The sequence below is a fragment of the Falco rusticolus genome, chromosome Z (assembly GCF_015220075.1).
Source record: "Falco rusticolus isolate bFalRus1 chromosome Z, bFalRus1.pri, whole genome shotgun sequence".
Taxonomy (NCBI): domain Eukaryota; kingdom Metazoa; phylum Chordata; class Aves; order Falconiformes; family Falconidae; genus Falco; species Falco rusticolus.
The window spans coordinates 73,989,006-74,012,497 of NC_051210.1; the positions used below are offsets into that span (position 1 = coordinate 73,989,006).

At 54.5% G+C, this 23,492-nt stretch overlaps 1 protein-coding gene across 4 annotated transcripts in view; it reads right to left on the minus strand.

Annotated features, from left to right (window-relative positions):
- Positions 1-9,906: 9,906 nt before the first annotated feature.
- The window catches only part of IL11RA (interleukin 11 receptor subunit alpha), a 33,334-nt gene continuing 19,748 nt past the window's right edge, over positions 9,907-23,492 (minus strand). For 2 of the 4 annotated variants that reach the window (XM_037373885.1, XM_037373882.1), the window contains exons 6-13: positions 22,784-22,816; positions 22,204-22,367; positions 21,900-22,063; positions 21,652-21,793; positions 21,087-21,182; positions 20,829-20,928; positions 20,081-20,163; positions 9,907-10,887 (exon numbers count right to left, since the gene is read on the minus strand). In XM_037373885.1, coding sequence (XP_037229782.1) covers positions 10,853-10,887; positions 20,081-20,163; positions 20,829-20,928; positions 21,087-21,182; positions 21,652-21,793; positions 21,900-22,063; positions 22,204-22,367; positions 22,784-22,816 — 817 coding nt within the window. In that variant the 3' untranslated portion in view covers positions 9,907-10,852. Of the gene's footprint in view, positions 19,982-20,080; positions 20,164-20,828; positions 20,929-21,086; positions 21,183-21,651; positions 21,794-21,899; positions 22,064-22,203; positions 22,368-22,783; positions 22,817-23,492 lie in introns of all 4 variants that reach the window. The other 2 variants (XM_037373883.1, XM_037373884.1) reach the window with 2 other exon arrangements.

Sequence of the window (23,492 nt, forward strand, 5' to 3'; positions counted from 1 at the left end):
ACAATCTTCTGTGGTCTCAGGGTCTGGCCTGGCATGGGCATTGCCAGACAGGAGGTAGGATTGCATGTCCACAGCAGAAGCAAGAGTGGCACTAAAGGGAAATGCTACGCTGGTCTCACTTTCTGCCATAATATCCCTTTCAGTGGCTTTACTGGAACTGGTTTTGTCCCTTGCCTCCAAAGAGATGGTGTACGTGGGCTTTTTCTGTCACTAGCATCCCCCATGTGTCACATATGTTGTTTCTGGACCAACTGGTAAGGACCTGGCTGCACCTTCCCCACGTGTACCCTCAGGCAAGGTGAGCAGCACCACAGGGGCCAAAAGCTGTTCCCCCTCCCGCAGCCCTCCCGGTGGTGCAGAGAAGTCCACGGGAGCTGTGAACATGCCCTGGGCATGTTTGCTAGTACAAGGGCTGGTTGTCCTTTGTGCTGGTGGTCTCCTCTGCTTGGTGCCTAGGCAAGGGGCTTCTCTCCAGGGGCATGGCTCGCTTGGCACTAGTGCCAGACCCGGCTGGCAGGGATTCAGGGACCTGGCTGGGTTTCTGTGAGGAGATGGGACATGTGGATCGTTGGGAAGGGTGAGAAGCCTGGTGAAGAAAAGCCCCTTTAGTCTCGTCCCACTGCACTGTTTGTTCTTGCCTCAAGAGTAATGCATGTGGGTGATGGAAATGCTGCTTGTCCAGACACTTTCTGCTGAGATTTGTCCTGTGGGAAGCTGCCAGCACCCTTGGCCAGGCTGTGGGGCTCCGAGAGGGAGCTGGTGTCATCCCCGCTTGCCCTCTTCCTGCAGCCGAACTCTCCCTGGTGGTATGGCCCAACCTACACCTCCATGGTCTGGCTTCTTGGATCTGATCCCCAGGGCTGGAGCATGGGACCAGGGTGCTTTTCCTGGCCTGGGGTCCTGGGGTCAAACAGAGCCCAGAAGTTGTCTGATGTTGGGACCCTTGTGCTCACGCAGGACTCGGCTCTGTGAGAGGTAATACAGCTCATTGTAGTGTATAGGCTCAGCCATGAGCCAGGTGCACCTTTGCCCAGGATCTAGGGCTCAGAGCACCCTTTTGAAAGGGAGGGGGGACCATCCTCTCTGCTCTTAGATGCACCCATCCTCTCTTGGTGCACAGTAGCTGTAAAAACTGGAGATTAAAGAGAAAATCAGGAGGACAAACAAATAGACCTGTCCTACTGCCAGAAGTCTCTGGAAAGTACCTTCCCCATCACCCATCCCTCTCAATGAACTGGTAGGCAGTAATGGGAGGCTTAGTGCCATTTCTGCGGCACTCCCCACCTCTCCCTCCTGTTTTCCTGCTTAGCTGTGCCTCAGGGTAAGGTCTTCTCTGCTCCAGTCGTGTGCCCCCTGGCCAGGAGGCTGGGGGTGAGCCTGCCCTCCCTCCTTTTCTCAGTTGCTCTGCCACCAGAGCAAAATGGCATGGCTGCATGGCAAGACAGAGCTGGGGCTGTAGGAGACTGAGGTGAGGTGGCACCACCTGGCTCACACTGCAGGGATGGGGCTTGGAGGGGGACTAGTGAAGATCTGGGAGTTCACTTAGCTCTGCTTGGGAGCAGATGGGAGGGACAACCACAGGGCAAGAGCCAGGCAAGGACAGCAGCAAAGAAGAGAAGGTTTTGGAGCTTCTCATGTATTTGTGAAATTGATGTGCAGCCCAAGCCTGGCTGGGGTGCATTAAACCCATAAGTGCGAGAAGCCTTTCCTTGTCTGGGGTGGAAAGGGAGAGCCAGAAGCTTGTTAGCAGTAAGGCAGACTCAGCTCTTCTTGTGATCCTTGTTGAGCTCCATCAAGTGCAAACCTCTAACCCTCGGGTCTCCTTTTCCCTCTGTCTGCTTGGCCCTGTGCTGCCCCATTCCTGCCCAGTTTCCTTGGACCCCTCTGACCAGGCTTTACCTGAGTGATTACTCTTCTGTACCTGTCCAGAGGGCTTTGGCAGCTGTGTTGTGTCACTGCACACAGATGTGCCAAGTGTCGTATGGCTACTTTGCTTGGGAGGTTCAACCTCTGCAACCTTCATTCTGCCTCCTCCACAAACAAATCTCACTCTTCTCCACTTTCCCACAGAAAGTAAGATTTTCTTTCTTGCAGATGTTTTGGCTGGAAAAGCCCCTCCTCTGCTGGTCTGTACACTGATTGTCCCCACACTGCAAGAACACAACTGTGTTTACATGCACATTCCTTAATCTTGTTTAAATATCAAGCCATGAATTTCTACTGACTCTGGGGGGACGATGCTCCAGAAAAGCAGCATTTATGTCAGGAGTCTTGTGAGCTGCTGAGGTAGCCTTTGGAGAAGAAAAGTGCTTTTCTTGAAAGACCCTGCAACTTGTAGTTTCCCACCTTTGTTTAGTTGACATGGCTTTTGGAAAAGCACCAGTCAGCACTTACAGTGATGGATGACAGCCACTATATTGCAAAGAACAAAAGCAGAAGTGTCCCGGATATGCTACAGCTACAGATTTGCCGCCTTCCCACAGTGCTTGGTTTCATTTCCCAGCTACTGCGCAATGCTCCAGCATCCTCCTTTGTTCCTGCCAAGATCAGATACTCCAGGGAATTCCCAGTGTCAGAGCATGCAGGGCTATGGGTTTCATTGCCTGCCTGGGGTGAAAACAGGGCTAAAGTCCGCTGGGTCGATCTCTGCTGTTTCCAAAGTCTGTGTCCATGCTGTGCAATGGCTTTGCTGAGCCTGTGGGGTTTGGCTGGCCTGGGCAGGGAAGCAGGTCCTGGAGATGCTGGCACTCAGCTCTGCACTTCTCACTGAGGGTAGGGAGGCTTTGCCCTGTTTGTGTTGCATGGCCCCATATCTCAGCACAGACACTAGGAGCAGATCTTTTGCAGCATGACAGGGGATGGTAGGAGGGAAGCTCTCTCTACCTTGGCCTGCTTTCAAGCTAAGCTGCTCACCAGCCCTGCTGCTAGCAAATCCAGCGCAGGTGGCTGGTTGCAAAAATTAGCATCTCCTGGCATGCTCATGTGCTGTGGAAGTGGCGTTTAAAACTGTTACTGCAGACTAAAGCAAAAACTCACCACAAAGAGCCATTTTTGAGACAGCCTTATACCAAGAGGTGCTCCAATCTTCAGTCCAATTTGGCAGGCACTGGAGCTGTCCTGGTTTCAGCTGAGATGGAGTTAACTTTCTCCTCAGTAGCTCGTACAGCACTGTGTTTTGGCTGATGTAAGAACAATGCTGATGGCACACCAATACTTTTAGTTGTTGCTGGATAATGTTTCTACTAAGTCAAGGACTTTTCAGTTTCTCGGGCCCTGCCAGCGAGAGGGCTGGAGGGGCACAGGGAACTGGGAGGGGACACAGCGAGGACAGCTGAGCTGAACCAGCCAAAGGGGTGTTCCATACCATGGGGCGTCATGCTGGGTATATAAACCTGGGGGGTTGCTGGGGCCTGGGGATCGTTGCTCGGGCACTGGCCGGGCATCAGTCAGCGGGTGCTGAGCAGCTGTACTGTGCATCACTTGTTCTCCTTTCTCCCTTTTCCTCTGGATTTTATCCTTTCCCCCACCTTTCCAGTAAAACTGTTACTATTATCATTATTGTTATTATTGTTATTGTTGTTGTTCTTACCTTTTTATACTGCTTAAATTACTAAATTGTTCTTATCTCAGCCCTTGAGTTTTACATTCCTTCCCGATTCTTCTCCCCAGCTCTGCGGGTGTGGGGAGCGGCTGCGTGATGCTTGGTTGCCGGCTGGGGTTAAATCACAACAGCAGTGGTAATGGCAGAAGTGCACGCTGCGTTCAGTTGTTGGGGTGAGGACAAGGGGGTACACATCCTGCAACCTGCTACCACTGCATCCAGGCACTATTCCCTTCCCCCCCTGGCAGGGACAACTGTTGTAACCTATCTCTGAGCTTTTGTTTTGAGCAAGGATTTTGGGCATCACTCATGAGTGATCCTGTAGTGCATGAGTTATTTAAGTCAGCCTTGGTGGGAAAGGTGGTCCCAGGTGGGACAACTGGGCTCTGGAAAGCTGTGCACCCACTTGGGAGGGTTGTGGAGGACAGCAGTGAGCTTGGTCAGAGGGCTGGATGACTTGGCCTCCAAGCACAGGCTGAAGGAGCCTGGGTTTACCCTGCTTCCAGGAATTGCTAAAATGGTCTTCAAGTGCACAGAGGGATGCTGCGAAAAGAAAGTGAAAAAAGTACTCTCTGAGTTTACTTCTGACAGGTCAAGAAACCACAGGGGTCCCTGGGGTCAGACTTTAGGGGGAAATTCCATTTAGCAGGAAGAAGCACTGAAGAAATGCTACAGCTCCACTTCTGAAAACTTTCACAGTCCTACCAGTGCCTGTCAGAAAGCTGTAAGTAGTGCTGGCCCTGGCTCAGCACAAGATGGATTAGATGACCTGGGGCAGTCCTTCTGAATCCTTTTTTTCCCCTGTTATTCTAGCCTACCACGTTCCCAGTGGGTGAGGTGGGCTTCCTCTGCCTTGTGCTATTCCTCTGAGAGCTGCATGAAGTCACAGGGCCCCTGGAACTTCTCTAGAAGGTGGAGGTGGGAGGATGGAGTCACACTCTGAAGTCCCCACTCATTTGCTGGGTGCTTGATGTGAGGCTGCCCGTGACCACAAGAAACCCATGTCCCAGGGTGCAAATCCAGGAACTGACCTAGTGCCCATGTGATGAAGATGCCTTGGGAGCATGGGGAGAGCTTGGAAAGCTGGGCCGAAGGAAGCAGGTCATGTGCCATCCATGAGGCCCCTCTGAAGTGGAGCAGGCTGTGCAGACACTAACAGTAGAGTATGAACCATCAGTCGTCAAAACCAACCTCCTTGCTGTTACTACCTGGGCCACATGCTAGTGTGCTCCTGACTAGGGCCTTGGCAAGCTTGTCTCTGCTTTGTCAGCATAATTTGAGTGTGGGTTTAAGAAGAAAAGAAAGCAACCAAAAGAGAGAAAAGAAGAGTTCTTCAGGGCAAATGTGAAGCTGAAGAGTTTAGCATCAAATGCCTATTGAAAGCAGCTGTGAAGCCTTGCTCCAAGATAAATGAAGGCTGGTTTGAAGCTCGAGAGCTAGCTGGCAGGACATACTGTTCCAATCTTGTCAAATGCTTCCTGGACCACCTGTTCTTGCAGAGCTGGGTTCACCACAGAGCTGCCAAGGTGCTGTGTGCTCCAGTGGAGTGGCTGGGTGTATCATCAGGACCATGATGCTCAGCCCAGGCTTGGAGCAAGGGCAGGGCTCAGGGTGTCCTTTCTCCCTGTGGAGAGTTCAGAGAGCTAGAGACGTTTCCACCTGGTGGTTTATCCACATCTTTTCGAGATTTTGAGGTTTTTTGAGTGGAGGCAGTCATGAAAGTTTGGCTGGCAGGAGATGTGCACTGCCTGGCCCCCTGGGTAGTACCAAATGGAGGCTGTAGTTTTGGGTTGGTGCAAGGTCTGAAGCACATGAGTCAAGGGATTTTTAACCAAAACGGGTCCAAGAGTGTCTATGCTCAGTGCTTTAACAGAATGAGGAAGGGCTTGAGCAGCTAACATCTGGAATAAGATCAGAAGCCAGACACGCTCCTAACCAAAGGAGATGATACATGGCCTTGGAGGAGAAAACAGACATGTAAATGGAGATGGAGGGGGCCAACAGCAGGTTGGATTTCTCTGGACTTGTTTTCCATGTACTGCAACTGTCTAAAATAAATGCTGGGGGGCTATGGTGTGCCAGAACATGCTGAGGCCATTCATCACAGGCTGTGCTGGCAGCTGGGACAAGTCCATGACAAGCTGAAGCTTCCTGCTATCCAGAGGGGCTCTGCCTCATTTGCATCATCAGTCTTGAGGCTGCAGCCTTTCCCGTACTGCATGCAGGCAAATGCAGGGAAAGACCAACTTCTTTCAGCAGGGCATTAACCCCTGCAAATGTGACCCTGCGGTGCTTTTCTACAAGGGCTCTGGCTGGGCTTCAGGGGGGTCATTGCTCTCTCTGCTCCCAGAACCCCTCCAGCGCTGTCCAGGAAGTAATTTCTCCTGGATCTTGCCCCTTGTAGGGTATTTCTGGTTGCACTCACAGAGTAGTTCTGGGTCAGCACTTTCCAGCTAAATAGTCCCAATCTGTTCAGCATTGCTTCTTCCAGAAGCTGCTTTCCTGTTCCAGACAGCATGTGTGAAGATGGAGGGCAGGTAGTTCTGCAATGATCTGGTATGGCTCTGCTATGAAGGGCTTTTTCGGAAAGCCAGGAGATTGAGTCTGGCTATAGTGCTGGCATGAAGACAGTCTGCAGCTCCGTGCCATACTTGTGTGGGCCATCGGGGACAGTACAGGCACAGTTGAACACAGACATTCCCAAGTGAGCCTTTTTCTTAGGTGCTTGCAAAGGGATCTTGGAGGAGGCCACTGTGGCTGGGTCTCTGGGGGCCTCCCCCTGGAGCAGAGGTCTCTATACTGCTCCAGAGGCAGCATCTTCCTTCCCAGCCTTCCTGTGGGATACTTCTGTCCAAGGATTTCCAGGCAGAGGATGGCCAGGGCCAGGAAAAAGCCATCAAGATAGTAAAGCTGGAGTTTGTAGGGGCAGAGCTGCCAAGGCTGCAAAGGCAGCGCCGGGCAGGGGAGCCGGGGAAGTCTCTGAAGCAAATAAGATGTACCAGTCTGGTATTCCTACCAGGGCACAGCAGCAAAGAGTGGAAAGTCCCTGGCTGGCTCTTCTGTGTCTGATAAGGCAGGATGGTTTGCCAAGGAAGGACTTGCTTGTGGATCCTTTCTTACAGGAAACAGAGAGGAGAGTCATCAGGACAGCAGTTAGAAGGCTCGGAAAAGAAAAGTCAGCCAGATCCTTACTTCAGGCAGCTCCAAGCACAGCCGTGGTGTTAGCTGGGCCCCTACACTGCACGGAGAAGCTGTTGGGAGGTCCTGGGCAGCAGGTCCAGGACTTCCCATCTGCAGGCTGGGAGTGTAACACTGAAGCCTGCTAAGCTCCTGAGCTCTCCTCCCCTCTCCTAATGCTACACGCTCCCCTTAGAAGTGCACTGCTCCCCGCAGAAACCCTGAAGGTCTTTTAAAGCTTCCTTCTGCTTCAGGGAGGCTGACCCTCCTTCAGTTTTGGTTGGAAACATCCTCCTTGCAGCCCACTGCAGCCCTGCCAGGGCCAGCCCAGCCACTCCTGTGCTAATGTTGTCCCCAGGCCTGGCACAACCTGTGTCCATCCCTAAAATGATCAGGTTGCAAGTTTAAAGCAAATGTGAGTGTCTTTTTCACACCCTCTGTAGATAAGTCATGGAAACCTGCAGTGCAGAGCACTGGGGAGGCACAGTCAGGGACTGGACAAACCCATCACAGGTGGGTCCCATGCAAACTCCACCTGGGGAAACTCCTATGCTAGTGACTCCTAGGTGCTGGGAGAGGGTGGCAGGGGGGGATGGCTCTGGTTTGCTCTGCTTCTTGTGCTTTTTCTTATGCATCTAGCAGTGGTCTCAGCTGGAGAGAGAGACAGAGTGATACACCCTCTGTCCTGACCCAGCACTGCCATTCTTGGGACTGTTTCCTCTGCCCGTTGCACTGCTGAATTTCACCCAGTATCTATTACACCTACTTATTCTTGTAAAATACATTGCCATGCCCCTGAATCATCAGAGAACATCATTAACCTGTTCCCACCTTTTGTGCTGGTGTCCCATGACCAGCCCCACAGGGTCCTGCGACAGCTCGCAGATGGACCGAGCCCCATAGCTGCTGCCCTTTCCCAACACCCTGCTTGCTGTAGCCACTCCTCACCCCTCAGCAAGGCTGGGATGCGGGGCACCAGCAGAGGCTCTTCCCTGCCCTTCATCCCTAGGAGATCTTCACCTACCCAGCATTTCACACATCCTGAGGAAGCAACTGCAGATGGAGGAGCCGTGGGTGCTGTCTGGAAGGGAGTGTGCTGGTCCTTTGACCTCCTGTCCTGCAGGAACAAGAGGACTCCTGGCTCCTTGCCCTGATCTAGCAACATTTAATCAAATGTGCCTGCATCCCTGAAAAATCCCGGCCAGCAGAGAAAGGCAGCCACTCAGCAGGAAGGAGAAGGAAGCCACCACTGAGCCTTTTCTTGTCTTTGTTCAGGCAGGCAAAGTCCAAGGCTAGCTGTCACATGGAGCCTATCCCGGCTATGGTTGTGTGCCAGCACATCCCGGAGACCTACAGGAATTGGCAGCAGAGAAAAACAATCTGGAAAGCACTTTGACTGAGGATATCCAGGGGGACCCAGGGCTCAGGACACAATCCATGAGGTTGGGCAGTCTTTTTGCGTGCTCCTGTGCCATTCTCTGCTCACCGTGATGGGCCTCTCTAGCTCCTGATAGGAGAGAAGCAGTTCAGTCCTGGCTGCCCAGGGAGGTTGGTGAGGGACAGGTCTGGTAGGCATTTGTGAGCATCCCAGACCATATCTGGTGCTGACATGTAGAGTGAAAAACTGCTGGTGGGTCACTCCAGCACATTTTAAGTATTTTGTGGTTTGGGTGTTGTTTGTGGTTTTGTTTTTTAAATTTAGAAAGAGAGTGATTTCTGGGGACAGGGATGTTCAGGGCAAACGTGGCAAGCCTCAGAGATGGGCACAAAGTAAGGGGCTGCCCTGAGAGATGCCTGCCCTCCATCTAAATCTCTTGTGGCCACTGTTGCTTCATCCCAAATGCCATTTCTGGAGGGGCAAGAGGGTTTGTGGTCATCTTGTGGGAACACCCCTCACCACCAGCTCATCATGCTGGAAGAACAGCCCCAGCAGAGCAGATTGCCACCTGCCTGTGTCAGAGAGTTTATCAGGTAGATGTGGTTGCAGCTCTGAGCCCCAGGAGAAACTGGCTTGTGGGGGAATGACCCTGCAGAGCTCTGCTCCACAGTGACAGTGGCCTCATCATTCTGCTGTGGCCCTGCTATGATCTGTGTGCACCACTCATTGTCCCTCTCCCCCTTCCCTGGGTAATGGAGTGGCAGATCTTCCACTCATTGCCTGCCTGGTCTATTTAGATGAGATTGTAAAGTCTTCAGGGTCCAGTGTAGATCTGATCTCTGGACAGCACCCATAAGAGTCATGGTTCCTGTGTGGCTTGGACAGGTGCACATGGCTGGCACATCCCTGTAGTCTGAGTGCTGATGCTCCTTGCAGTGTCCAGGAAACCCAAGCCACGTGTGCTGACTGCTGGCACTGGCCACAGCAAATGCTTCAGTGCTCTCCTTCCCTCTCTACTGTCCCAAAATCCCAGGAGAAGACTGCCATACTTCTCCAGGCCAGGGGAGCCCTGCTTGTGCTTGCTGGAGACACTGTCTCAAGGACACTGTGATGTGCTGGGATGGGTCCACAAGCCTTGCTCCCCTCAGCTCCTTTCTCAGACAAAGAGAGAGCAAGGAGAAAGGATCTCCCAAACCTCCATTAGCACCAGCAGTGCTTGCAGGGAGGTAGAGAGACCTGAGCATAGAAGAAGTCTACTTGTGCCCTGCTGATGGTGGTAAATGAGCTTGTACAGCACACAGCATACATCAGAGGAAGCCAAAATCTCCATCCTGGTGGGTCTGCTACTTTTTTTTAACCTCCTATGCTGGTACATGTAGGCTTGTATCAGTTCAGAGCTGACATCACATCAGTGCTCCAGACACATTCCCTAGTGCTGTTCCCTGGGCTTGTCTTTGGTGACACTGTAAAAATCCACCTCACTCTGCTAGCATGCCTGGCTGGTTGTCACTAGCTTGTGCATAGCCATTGTACCTGTGCGAGGACACTGAAAGCCACTTGGTTTACAGCCAGGGATGGGCCAAGGCTAGCCTGCCCAGCCTGCAGCAAGTGCGTGCCAGGAATACTTCCCAGGTCATGAAGGGTGTTTCCCAGTGAGCTCCCAGCCCTGCACAGCTACTGTCTTACACCAGTGCTGTTTAGTGCCATTTACCTCCACAGGGAAATCAGCTGTTGATTATGCAGCAGTAGGTTAAAGGGCTTTTAATATCTTTATTGGTTACAAGATACACAAACTTAGCCTGGTAACAGACATCAAGGAAAAAAAAAGTGAAGGTAAATCTAAATGATCACAGGACAACTCAGCGCTTTATCCCCTTTTTAAACAATGTGCTCAGGTTTGCAGATTATGCAGCCCTGGGTGCATTCGCGTAAATATTCACAGTGATACGATGTAGGTTCATATCCTTGAAGGGACACCTGCAAGCCCCATGTCTTGGACTTCCCCTCTCCTTGCATTGCTGATGCTAATTTGTCCTGCTGATGGATTGTGCGGCTGGAGAGCACTTTGTCACTCTGTCCTGCCTCCCAGCACGAGCAGTGAGCAGATAGGCAATAGGGGTTGCATCATCTCCTTGCTGCCCTCGGCAAAGCTGAGGAACACAGGAGAAATGTGTGATATTTAACGTCCAGATCCTAGAGACACTGAGAAGCTGGACTTCCCTTGGTGTGACAGAAGTGAAACCCAACAGCCATCTGGGCAGCACCCCTTCCTTAATACTTCATGGAGGTTCTGCTATTGCGCATCATCCCAATACCCAGCCTCCTTGTATGCAATTGTCTTTTTTGTCTTTTCTTACTTTCTGGATCCCAGCTGTGTTTTTAGGAAGGATATGGAGATTATTATACTGGAGGAATCACAGCAGCAGTTGCTGTGGGCTTTGCTGGAGCCTGTGCAAAGGGAACTTGCACTTCTCTTTGCAGTCAGTGCCCCAGGAAAGGCAGCAGATACTTTCTGGGTATTTTCGTTCAAAGTGGCTGCCTTCAGGAGGAAATGAAAGCATGGCCCTTCAACCACAAGTACCTTTCCTCTGGGCTGCAGACCCTGGTTAGCTCTTACATGTTTTATGAGTTTCCAGTCTTGTAGAGCAGGGAGCACTACAGAGGTGAAGCAGGTTTGTAGAGCACCTGTCAGGTCTTCACCATGGATCCTCAGGCCACAACTTAGGAACCGCTGTATTTAAAGGGTTGTCATGCAAAGGGGTAGAGAAAGAGGTTATCAACTGCAGAATTTGGCCCTGGAGCAAAGCCGGTGTGTTTATGCAACAGGAATAAGCAAACAGCTAAAATCTGCAGGAAGCAGAGCCCAATAATCCACTGCAGGATCTAAGCCACCAACAAAGCACGGCTCCTTCACCTTTCCTCCACTCTGAGGCTTCAGCCTCTGCTGGGTTCCCCTCCTGTTAGGCTGCAGCATGGCCGGTATGGCCATGGTGGCACACAAATGGTACTGCATTTTTTTCCATTTATCCTCCCAATGGGCCCCTTAACTCAGCAGTTCTCTTTAGCCATGCTACAGGCAGGAGTCCAAAGTACCCAACTGCCCCAGTGCCCCCTGAAGACACAGCAGTGCCCATTACAGGGCATCAGGGCTCTGTGGGTGACAGTAACTGAAGCAAATGTCCCCTTGTGCTGGAACATATTCAACGTTGCTCCTGGCAGGTTTTGGCCCAGGTCAACTAGCCTAGGCAGCTGACCCCAAAGGTGGGCATCATTCCCAACAGGCAGTTTGGGTGAAGCCAAGGAGGGTGAAGAGAGTTCAGTAGGGTGGAGGTTGGCTGTCACATGCCTGTTGGCCCAGGGACAGAAAGTGGTCCCCAGCAAAGCTGGTTTCCTAGTGCAGATGTAGCTGGAGAATCCCTGCCCTTCTTTGTGCAGTCCTGGGTGTTGGCTTCTGCATGACACTTCTGCTGGGGCTGTCAGTGTGTCATGGGGGGTTATCGCCTTTACCCCTCTGGAAAGCAAGGTCAGCTGGGTCTCAAAAGGCTCATCCCTCAGCTCTGCACATAGCAAAAACATTTCCCCAGCCCCCTCAGCTACCTTGCTTGCTAATGCCTCTCATTCACCACCTGCCACACAAGGTGCTTAGATGGTCTTGCCTGGCAGCACCAGGTGAGGGATGTGGATGGTGTCACCCTGCTGCAGGCAGGAGAGGACATGGCTCCCAGTTTGCTCCAGAGCCTCTGGCTTGGTGGTCAGCTTGGGACCACTTGGCACCAAGATGGAAGCAGGCTCCAGCCTCTAGGGACCCAAGACGGGGGGAAAAGCAAGGCCAGGGGGTGAGAAGGTGCCTGCTGCCCATGACATCCTGCCACCACTTAGAGATGCCGTGCAGAGGCAGGAAGCGTTTGCTTGGTGAAAAACACCCAGGATGAAACCCTGATAACTTTCAGCCTACAGGGAAGGGCCAGAAACACTCCCAGGACCTGGAATGGAAAGCTGAAATCACTCATGCTTCAAGGTAAAGATGTGACATCCTCAGGCAAAGGGTCTTGTCCATCCCTCAGGTCAGGAGTGATGGTCAAACCCTCCTGGATCTGTAAATCCCACCTTCAAGAGTGATGCAACTACATCTGTGTTGCTCTGCTGCCTTTGGAGGCTGAGTCTGGCAAAGGGATGGGGAATCCTCAAGACACAGGGATGCATCAGCCTATGCCACCTCTGTTGTCACTCCTTCTGCCCTGATCCCATGTCCCCAGGCATCAGCACATGACAACACAGAGGCTGGCAGGGAGCCCAACTATGCTGCAGAGGGCCAGAAGGGCTTTCTACCTGCTCTGCTTGTGGTTCAGTGGTGCTCACAAAGGGTCAGTGTCTTGCTGCCTTGAGCCACATGAGTCCCTTGGTTTCTGTTCCCCAGTCACTCTCTTCCTTTCATTTTTCACATTTTTCTCTTTGACTGTAAATGGCCACGAAAGGGATTTCCCAGCCCTCACGGAGGAAGAGGCAACAATCCCTTCCTGAAGGAAGTGGCCAGGATCCCTGAAGGACCCTTCTCACCCAAGGGTAAATGATACTGATGTCCCCAGGCAGGAAAAGTTGGAGGCAGCAAGGGCAGAGGATGCTGCCATGGGTAGGTCTCTGTAGCACTTTGTGGAGGAAATACTGCTGCTGCCATTACCTCGTTAATGCTGGGGTGGGGGGGGGCTGCCATTGGGAACCCAGCTGCTGGGGTCACCTGGTGCTCTAGTCCAAGCACTGCTGAGCTCTGGAGCCCCAGGTTTGCCACAAAAGCATGCTGTTGAATAGCCAAGAGTCCCGCTGGGGAACTCCAAGGAGTGCTTTGAGCAGGATGATTTACTTCTCATTCTGCAGCTCTACACCAGAGACAGCTCTCATCCCATTTATCCACCTGGAAGTCTGTCTTTCAGAAACAAAATCTTCCTCTTCAGCGACTGTCTTCTTCCCCCATGTGGAGCTACCTACATGGTGATCTTGGGGTCTGCACGAAGATCTGCATTCAGGGTCTTTACCCTTGAGTGCTGCTGGGAGCTGCTGATGCTGTAGCAGCTGGTGTTGTACTCTTTCCACAGACCTTCTCCTCCACACAGGATGGCCACAGCTGAGATGACACACTTCTCTCTCAAGACTGTCTAATTGGCTTGATTTGTCCGTATTAAACATTTACCATCTACAGTTAGCTCCTTCATTAGCAATGACACATCATGTTTAACCACACAGCAATACTACAGCAGTACCAAAGCCAGCAGCAACCACTCAGCAAACTTCTGCACAAGGTTTAACACAAAGACCACGAGAAAATCTGGGGCTGAATTCAAACAAATGTACACAAGCCTGGAAATACATCTGAGCTGGCAGAAGATCTTAGACCAATATGCACATCCACCTGCACAGCCTTCACCCTTGCCTTCTTTATTTATACCCAGCATTATGGCTTGCCTGTGGACCTGGTGGTTTGCAAGGAGGAATGAACACACTTTTGGCTTGCAAACCACAGTGTAATTAATTCCCAACAAAGCTGGGTTTGACTTTGTGGCTGTGGAAAGTGCTACCCAGGCTTAACCAGATGTCTCTCCTGCATGCCTGAGGCGTTCATGCCAGGGGTCCCTGTTGCCCCAGCCCCACTCCCTCACAGCATCAGACCCCTAGCCCCCAGGGATTTGCCCCAAGGAAGGATTTTCACAGCCTCCTCTCCCAGGGAAGACATGTAATTCCTCGAAAGGCTGTTTTGAAAGCAGTGTTTGCCATCTAGTGGGAAAATCGGGTCTGGGCATTCCTCTTGCCTGCAGAAGGATAGGGCTTGGGGCTGTTTTACCAGGACCACTGTTGGGGGCCACACTCTCCCTTGCCTATAAGTGGGCAGCAGCTCCCAGCTCCAGTGGGGAGCTCCGGGGAAGAAAGAAACTGAGAGAAGTGATGCTGGCTTAGCTTCCTGCAGGCAGCTCAACAGGCTCTTTCCAGCTAGTCATGGATGGCTGTCTGAGTGTGGATCCTCAGCCCAAGCCCTTGCAGTGGTCCCTGGCTGAGCTGGTGCCCAGCATAAGTGGGGAGCTGAAAGAAATGCTCTGGAGTAGGGGAGAAAGCACCATGTCCTGGATAAATGGTGCCTTCCAGGTCAGCATTCCCCTGGGGATCAGTGCCTTCCAGGTTGGCATCCCCAGCATTCTTCTGGCAATCAGCACGCTTCCAGGTCAGCATCACCACTGGCATCAGTGCCTTCCAGGTGAGTAGTTTCCTGAGCATTGATGTCTTCCACACCAGCATCCTCCTGGTCATTGGTACTTTCCAGGTCAGCATTTCCCTGGGGATCAGATCAGTGCCTTTCAGGTCAGCAAATCCTCTTGGGGATCATTCAGCATCCTCCTGGATATCCCAGGAGCAGATATTGACCTGGCACTTTTAGCACCTTACCACCTCCGTATCCATCAGCACAGAGGTGACTAGGCTAGTGCCCAGCAGGTATGCGGCACTCAGCTGTTGCTGTGTCTGGTGGATCTCCCAATGTGGAGCAAAGGCTGGGAGTTACCTGTATGCTGGGAGGGCCCCACACGTAACCCTACAAAGCCACATGCAATTCCCAGAGTCACATTTAACTCTGGCCCATCATTTTTGGGATGCAGAGAAAGGCCCTGCTGTACAGGGCTGGCTGTCTGCCCAGTGCCTGCTCTGTGCAATCCTGCAAACTCATGGAGCACTGGAGTCCCCAGCTGGTGGAAGAGCTCCTGTGTCAGGCTGGGCCATGCTGCCCATAACCTCTCTTTTCTTGGTCTGCCCCTGCAGATGAAGCAGCTGACGTGGCAATGGATGCAGAGGACCATAAGGTGCAGCTGGTGGGAGAAGAGCAGGCAGGGAAGCTCTCTCTCCCTCCATGGGGAAGCTCCCAAAGTGTGTCCTGCTCTGTTTTAGTCCCTGCAGCTCTGAAGACAGCTGGAGGAGAAGATGAAGTTTCTGTCATAGTGAAGGGAGATCATCTCCTCTGAGCAAGTGACACAGCAGCATTGAGAAGATACAGTTCTCATGCTGCACAGCAAAGGAGATGTATGCATGGGGAATACGCCATGGACACTGCTGTGAAAACCAGTACGACTGGATGTGTCCCCTAGTGCCACCACACCTCATGGCAAACACACAAAACTTTGGGAACTCTTGCTTGGACAACAGGACTGTTTTCAGTGGAAAAAAAAGGCTGGCAGGAAAGACCTGGGCTGGGAGAGCTCATCCAAAGGGTTGCTGCTGCTTTGACATGGGAGCAGCCACTCCCTGGGAGCATCCTGAGCAGCAGTGCCTGGGGACAGCTAAGCTGCTGGCTTCAGCCTCCCAGCACCTCTGTGGCCATGTGCCTTGCATTTCCTGGCTGTGAAAGACCAAAAGCATCCTGGAGGCAGGGAAGGGTCCAGCCCCAGCAAGCAAAGAAAGAAACAACCTACTCCTGCAGGGAGAAGCCTACCATGGGGCAGCAAGAACAGGTGTCTCAGGCCTCTACCCTCTCCACATCTGTTTGGGTGCCAGCACATCTGGCCTGGCAGGCGATCTCCCCTTCTCTTGGGAAAGAGCAGATGATGGACAAGGACTTTGCAGGCCTGTGGCAGCTAGAAAGGAAGGCAGATGAAGAAGAGGGAATATGGGTGATCTCAGGGGTCTCTAGCGGGCTGGGTGCTTGGACTCTCTGTAGAAAGACCCCAGGCAGAGTATCCCACATACAGGCGAGATGAAAGCTATGGCCAGGGTGCATGCTCAGCACTGGCTTTTTAAAGCATTTGTGTTTGGATCCACTGTGTCTCCAGGGCATGTTCCCACTGCTGCTCCACTCCCCGTGGCTCCTGAGGAGGATACAATCCTTCTGGAGATGCTCCACTCTCTCCCTTGACACTCTCAGGACTTGCACCGGTAACAATTCAGGCTCTGTCTCATGTCAGCCATGATGCCACTTCCATGGAGACCAGGTGTACGGGCCACACCTGCAACTTGTTCCCACTGTCCTTGCTCTGCCCAAGGGTGCCCCTTTGCCAGCTTTACACATTCGGCCTCCCAGCCATCTTCACAAGTCAGCCCCTGCATAATGAGGATCTTTGATGCTTAGATGATATTTGGATGTCCAAACCGCCTATTCATCCACCTATCCATCCATCTATGCATCCTATGCCAACTGATCCATGCATCCATCTACACACCTGCACAGCTTCTTCCCTCAATTCATGCATCCTTCCCTCCCTGCGAACCACTGACTGTATATGTACCCTTTCTTCCTCACCTCATAACATAAGAATGTTTCATGACCCTATGGCTTCCACAACCTGCCAGAGCTGCTTTTTTCTTTCCTTGGCTCAGGATGTGGTGGAGAAGGAAGCAGGAGCAGCCATGAGAGGTAAGTTGAGACTGTTTTGCTTCACAGTCCTGTGCAACCCGCTTCCTCCCCTGCAAAATGTGGGCTGATCCTGGCAGTGAGGCAGGGAGAGGAGGAAGCTAGGCTTGAGGGCTAGCCCAGATATTTGGCAGGGTTGGTGGCAGTCAAGCATCCCAGGCACTGCTGCACAACTGCCCACAACCACTGCCCTGCTGCAAAGGTTTTGCCGGGGCTATTGCTTTCCCAGAGGAGACCTACACACAGCTGGGTGCCTGCTGCAGCCCAGCCCCTGCCCGAGAGATGCTCTGGGTGTGACCACCCTGCACTGAATGGAGACACAGACCTTTCTGCACCTCAGTGCTGGGGACCTTGTCGCTAGCCTAGCTGGAAACTAGGGACCTAGCACTGCCTGCTGGAAATTTTGTACCCCCAGCAGGTCCCAGGCCATGTTCTCCTGCTCTTTTCTTCTGCTGGGCTTGGGCTGGTCCCTGTCCCATGCCAGGGAGCTGGGCCCATCCCCACTCCTTGGGGATGCAGCCCACAGGCTGCTTCGAGCTGGCACAGCCCCAACATCCCCAGGCCTGGCTTGTACCAGCTCCCCCAGCAATCTTGGCAGAGCATCCACACTGGGAAGGCTGGAATACAGCAGGAAGGCAAGTTTGGAAGTGCCTCTGCCTTCTCTGGGCAGGGTGAGCCCAGGCAAGGCTCCAGCCTGCAGCTGGAAGCCTCCTGCTCAGTCAGTGGCTGTGTGAGCCACTGAAGAGCCTGAGCCTTGGAGAAAGTGCCCTGGCCCCATGGTGGGACAGGGAGGTGCCGGCACTGGGACTGCTGTCATGGTCCCTTCCTGTTTTTCTTCTCCATGCTTGAAGACAAAGTTGACTTTGGCATGTAGAGCCCTCTCCTTTATCCCAGATTTCTTCCACCCCAGCCCTCCCCTTGCATCTTCACTGGTCCAGCGAAAAGCTCTGTTTACCCAGCACCAGGGCATCCTCTCCCTGGGCAGCTGTGAGTGCAGCCCCCAGCACCAAGTATCTTCAGCCCCCAAGCACTGAACTTGCTCCTTGGGGTCCCTGATGCCTTTGATGTGTCACATTTACAGGCTACTGGGGCAGGGATCTGAGCCTTGGGGCATCCCAGCAGGCAGATGCAGTGCAGGCAGGCAGGACTTCATGGTGGCATGCACTCTCACCCGCTCTTGGTATCTCCAGCTGCCAAATGGGTGGCAGGTCTCATCTCTAAAGCTTCCATTGAAGAGGAAAGGTATCATCCTCCAGGCCCAAGGGCAGCAGGATGTGGTGATGAGGACCAGATGTGCATCTCCTGCCCTCAAGCTGCTCTGGTCACCAGAACTGGGTGTCCCCCGTGCCTGGCCAGGCAAGCCTCAGCTAACGAAGGGGACACAGGGCTTGGCACATGGAAACAGCATAGCTATGGAGTCCCTGTGCCTGTCACTTCTTATCTACCCACTAAGCTTGCCTGCACAATGCAGGCACACATTCCTTTGTGGATGTGTGAGGCTCTGGCATTCTCTTCTCACCCCGGCCAGCAACAACCTCCTTCTATATGGAGCACACCTGGACCTTCTGGAGTTGATCAGCAGGCAGGATACAGGGGTCAGAGACGCCATCTCACACTCTCCCATTTTCTGGCCATTGTGCTCCTGCACCTAAAGCCAGCACCAGGTGCCAGGAAACCACTGAGCTCAATTTGCAAATGCTGAAGCCACTAGCTATGGAATGGACATCACCCATGTTCAACAGCATCATATGGACAACCACAGCCCTGATTCCCTCCATAGTGGCAGAGGAGTGGGAGCTGGTGGTGATAAGAGCAGGTTTCCAAGTGGAAAGGGCTGCCCACGCCATGCTGGGGACTGAGGGGAAATGGGTGACCATGACACATCAGAAGGGGTGCTGTCTGGTTTGGATGCCAGGGATCGGAGCCCGGCAGATGATGGCAGTGTGACACAGCTGGAGCTGACAAGTTCTGAGATGCACCAGGGAGAAGGGATGTCGCTATTGGGCCCAGAAGCCCAAGTAGGATCTGCCCCCTTATACCTCCCCAGCTTGGTGACCTGCCTTGCTTGCTCCATGGACAGCCCTGCTCCTGTCCAAAGATGATACCACACCAGCAGCACACCGTAGATGGAGGGCTGACCCCCATCTCCCCCATCCACTGTCAGTGTGCTCACTGGAGGCAGTGAGGGCAAAGCCAAGCACCAGCATGGGCAGCCCCTATGCCCCTGCACATGGGGTGGGAGCACAGGGGCACCCAGTGAGGGCAGAGGGGTCTGTGGGCACATGAGCCATTGCAAAAGGCACAGCCCTACCCCTGTCCCCTCCAACCCAGTCCCCACAAGGACCCTCTGGGAAGTCACACCCCTCCAGGCTCCCTCTGCATCCCGGGTTCAAGGGCAGCCCTGGGGCTCAGCTAGTAGTGACACATCACCCCGGTGGGGTGGGTGCACTGCAGGGTCCCTGAACCCCCACCCCATGCTGACTCTCCTCCCCATACTCCCCACACTACTGCTGCCTGAATTTCCACCCAGTCCCATCTGGATCTCATTGAGCTGCTGGCGCTGAGCACCAGGGTCAGGAGATGCCAACACATGGAAGTCATCAGAGGGGCCGGGTCGAGACGCAGGGAGGGGGCCACATGCTGAGAGTGGGGGACTGTGCGGAGGGTCCTGTCCCTGCTGCCGGGCTGGTGAGGGCAGGGGAGATGTCCCAGGCAGCTGCCTGCATCCTCTTCTGGCACTCAGCGGGGGCTGGCCCAGGCAAGGGTCTCTCTCAGCCCCTTGAGGCACCCGGGGAAGAGCTGACCTGTTTGGGGACCAGCCCTGCCACCTGTGCACCTCCTGCAAGGACTGTCCCCAAGCTGGCATCTTACTCAGTGCCACTCACCTCTCCCCTGGCCCAGCACCACCTGCAAGGGGGTATTGCTTGGGCAGTGCCAATGCTACCCCCTTTATTGGTATCACTGCTCCATGCAGCCGTGGCATGGGGCAGAGAGTCGGGGGAGTCCCTTCTGCCTGCTGGCAGCTGGTGGGGGGTGATGGGCAGGGCTCAGCACTCCCTGCTCACTGATGCCCGGCGCCCCTGGGAGCCTACACCCATGGTCCCCCCCCTTGACACTAGGCAGGGAAGTGGGGCTGGCTCAGCGTTTCATCCCCATGTGTTTAGCAGCGCCCAGCAGTAGGGCTGGCCAGAGACGCTGAGTCCAAGGTGCCTCCAGCTGGCTTCTGGAAGGCACAGGCAGCCCAAAGCTCCCAGGAGCAGTGCCTCTCTCCTTAGGGTCCATCCTGCAGCCCCAGGGTGCTGGGAGCTCCGGCAATGTCCACGACCATGGGGCAACCCAGAAGGCGTGGGGTCCTTAGGGGCCAGCAGTGGCATCAAGTCCCACGTGTGAGCGAGCGGGTGCAGGGAGTGGGGATCGGCCAGGGCTCACTACAGGATCTGGGCCTCTGCCGAGAGAGAGGGCAGGGGGTCAGGGGGGCACTGATGGGCCCCCCACGCTCCTTCCCCCGCATTCCCCCCGTTACCTCCCCTGCATCCCGACTCACTCGGTAGTGCCTTCAAGTGGGTGGCAGCAACCAAGAAGTTGTGGGGTTTGGTCTTGTCCTTGCCTTGTTTCCTCACCCGGAGCCTGGGGACAAAGCAGCAGTGGCTAAGGACCCCAAGCAGCACCCCTGGGCACCAGGACCTACCCACATCCCTGTTGATCCCACTCTGCATCTCCAGCCTCAGCCACTCCAGTGGGTCAGCTCCAGGGCTACAGAAGGAGCTCGTCACAACACAGAGCAGGACTGGAATCGGGACAGGGACCAACCGCAGAGCCATGCTGTGTCAGGGAGAACACAGCCATGGCAGGATGAGAGGGGACCTGGGGAAGGACCAGCCGGCAGTGCCCAGTGGCAGGACTCCCAGGGGATGAAGGCATATGGAGGTGTCTCTGGGATGACTCTGGAGCATGAGAGTCCCCAGAAAGGCAGAAGCCTTTGCGGTGATGTTAGTAGCCGCAACATCTTTGGGGGATACTCAGAAAGGTCCCATGGATGTGGGCTTATCAGAAAGATCCCAGGCAGGCTGGGAAGTACTATAGCCCATGGGGTGTGCTGGGAAGATGCAGTGATGTTTCAGGGGGCAAGGGGAGCATAAAGCAGCTTATGGGGCTGGCATCAAGTCTGTATGGGCAGAGACCTCAGAGCAGGGCTGGCGGGGGACATGGGGCACCCCATCCTGAGGGTTCGGGGGCCAGAGTGGGATGGGTTAGCAATCATGCAGACTCCTCCGTCTCAAAACCCAACCTACCAGACGAGGATGGTGATGATGAGAACAGCAGCCAGGACAAAGAAGGCGAAGATCCCGAGGGACACCAGGACAGCCATCTTCTCCACGGGGTCACTGTGGTCTGGGACAGAGAGACTGCCATGGTCAAGGGATGCCACAGTCCCCAGCACCCGGGGGATCCTATTGCAAGCTCCTGGACAATCCAGCACCCCAGCCACACATGGGCATGGGGCAAGGGACCCTTGGCACTCCTGCCTGCCACCCCCAGGCTCTACTCACTGATAGGCTCAGGGTTGGAAGCCTGGGAGGGCTCCTTGGCCAGGATCTCCAGGCTGGTGTCTGTAGTGGTTTCTTCACTTGCTGTGGTCACCAGGTCTGGAAGGACAGAGGGGATGGGAAATACTCACCAAAAAGCATGGGCAGCATCCCAGAGACCAACAGAGAGGAGTGAAGAAGTGTGCCCTTGTGCCCTGGGGTCAAATGAGCCCAAGGATGCCCCCAGGGTGCCAGTAGTGCTCTGGGAGTCCCACTCTGCCCCGAAGCTGTGGGGGGCAATCCCCAAACGGCAGCAGCATGGCTGCACCCTGCCATGGGGCTGGGACATGCTTTGCCCCCTTGATGCAGCCTCCCACCATGGGGCCAGTTCTTAGACAGTGCACAGGACCAGCTTTCTGGGTCAACTTTAAGGGACCTCAGGAGCTGGGACTTGCTCTGGGTAATATTTGGAGGATGGGTGCTCTAGGGAAGGGGTTGGAGAGGAGAAGCCCGGGTGCTGGAGGAGTTTTGGGGAGGGATGGTGCAACCTGGTAGGGCTGGTGGGCTCTGCAGCCTGTCCCCCTCGCACCTCTGACTGGTGTCGCCCGGGCCTCAGCACTCCATTCGCTCCAGTTCCCTGCATCCAGGAAATCCTTGGCGCTGACTTGGACCACGTGTTCTAACCCAGCAAAGGCATCTGTGATCACCTCGGACAGGTTCACCGTCTCCACCTGTGCCGTGCAGAGGGGAGCTGTGAGGCAGGCACGGGCACCCCTCACTGCCCTTGTGCCAACCCTCCTCCCAGGCCAGCTTTGCCTTTTCTTGCCCACCGCTTACCACAGACCAGGAGCGATGGATAACGGGCCGGTACTGGAGCCGAAACCTGAGCTGGAAGTGGGGTTCCTTGGGCCAGGAGGAGGGATACTTCCAGCTCACGTGGAGCCGCCGTGGGGCGAGGGGGATGGGCTCCACCACCAAGCCCTCTGGAGGGTCTGGCTTAACTGTGCAGGAATGGACAGGGAACCTTCATCACACCAGAATGCCATGCAGAGGGGTGTTGGGCTCCCTTCTGCCGCCCAGAGCTGGATGCCCAAGGGATGGACAGACACTGGGATGGATGGATGGATGGATGGGGACTCACTGATGGCCTGCATGGTGACATCAAGGAGGCGAAAGCTGGAGCCCAAGGGGTTCACCTCAGTGATGTTCAAGCGGTAGGAGCTCCAGAACTCTGACCCATGGACAGTACAGGTGCCGGGGTGGGATGGATCCTGCAGGCATGGCCCCACATGCCCGTTCTTGTTCCTGCAGACAGGGAGGCAGGGTGGTGACATGTCCGTCTGTGTCCCCCCCCGTCCCGCTCACCACACAAAGTTTCACAGTTCTGCCAAGGAGGTGCTATGCAGGGAGACCCCCATGCCAAGACCCTGGTGGAGGATGTAGCCCCTGTTGCAGCTCCGCTGCCCGCACCCCTCCAGAGCCCAGCACATCCCTCTGAGCATGACCAAAGGGACCTTCATCCCAGCCCCACAGCCCCTCCTGGGAAGGTTCCTCCTGGGGGCAAACGCTTCTCCCAGGCACCCAGGCTTAGGCAGCTGGCTCCCCTATGGGGACCTTCAGTCCTCACTTTGGGGACCCCACTGAGGACAGTGGTAGAGCCTTCTGTCACTGGACAGGGGTCAGTCCCCAGGGAGCAGGACTGCAGTGAGAGTCAGTCCTACCTCCGCTTCTCTTCACCCGTCAGCGATTTCTTCCTGTCATAGAGAGAGATGGAAAAGCACACGGTGAGGATGAAGACACAGCACGAAGCCAACACAGCCGTGACCCAGAGGAGGGACAGCGGTCTCCGCACCACAGAGCAGCCCCCCACTTCCACAGTGGTGCACACAGATGACGTGGCATGGCAGATGGAGTCAAAACTGTGCCCAGCCCTGCCAGTGAGCAGCCTGGCAGCAGGAGCTGGCAATCCCAGAGGAACGAGATGGCAGGGTGCCCAAGAGGGTCTTTCCCCAGAGGACCCCCCTCCCCTGCCCAGGATTTCATCATGCAGCATCAGCAAAGGTGCAGGAATACAAATAAAAGCAGCTCCTCGGTGGCTGGCTTTGCCCTCCCACTACAGACCCTAAAAGCCCCCTGCTTCCTCCCACCCCCTCCCTTCCAAGCCCCTGACGCTCCACACAGCCCCCTCCCCACCAAGCCCCCAGCCCGCGGCTCCTGCAGCTTTCATCAGGGCTGTGCTTTATGAGCTCCAGTTGACTTCAAAGCAGCCCGCTAATTTGGCCTGCCGGGATAATTAGAAGCAGCGATGCTGTCAGGGCTCCTTTCATCCCAAAGCATGCTGAAGCGCTCAGCGGCTTCCAGATGACCTGTTTCTCTTTTATAGCCCCTCTGGTGCTGGCAGAGCTGTCAGCAGGGAGGGATTCTGCCTGT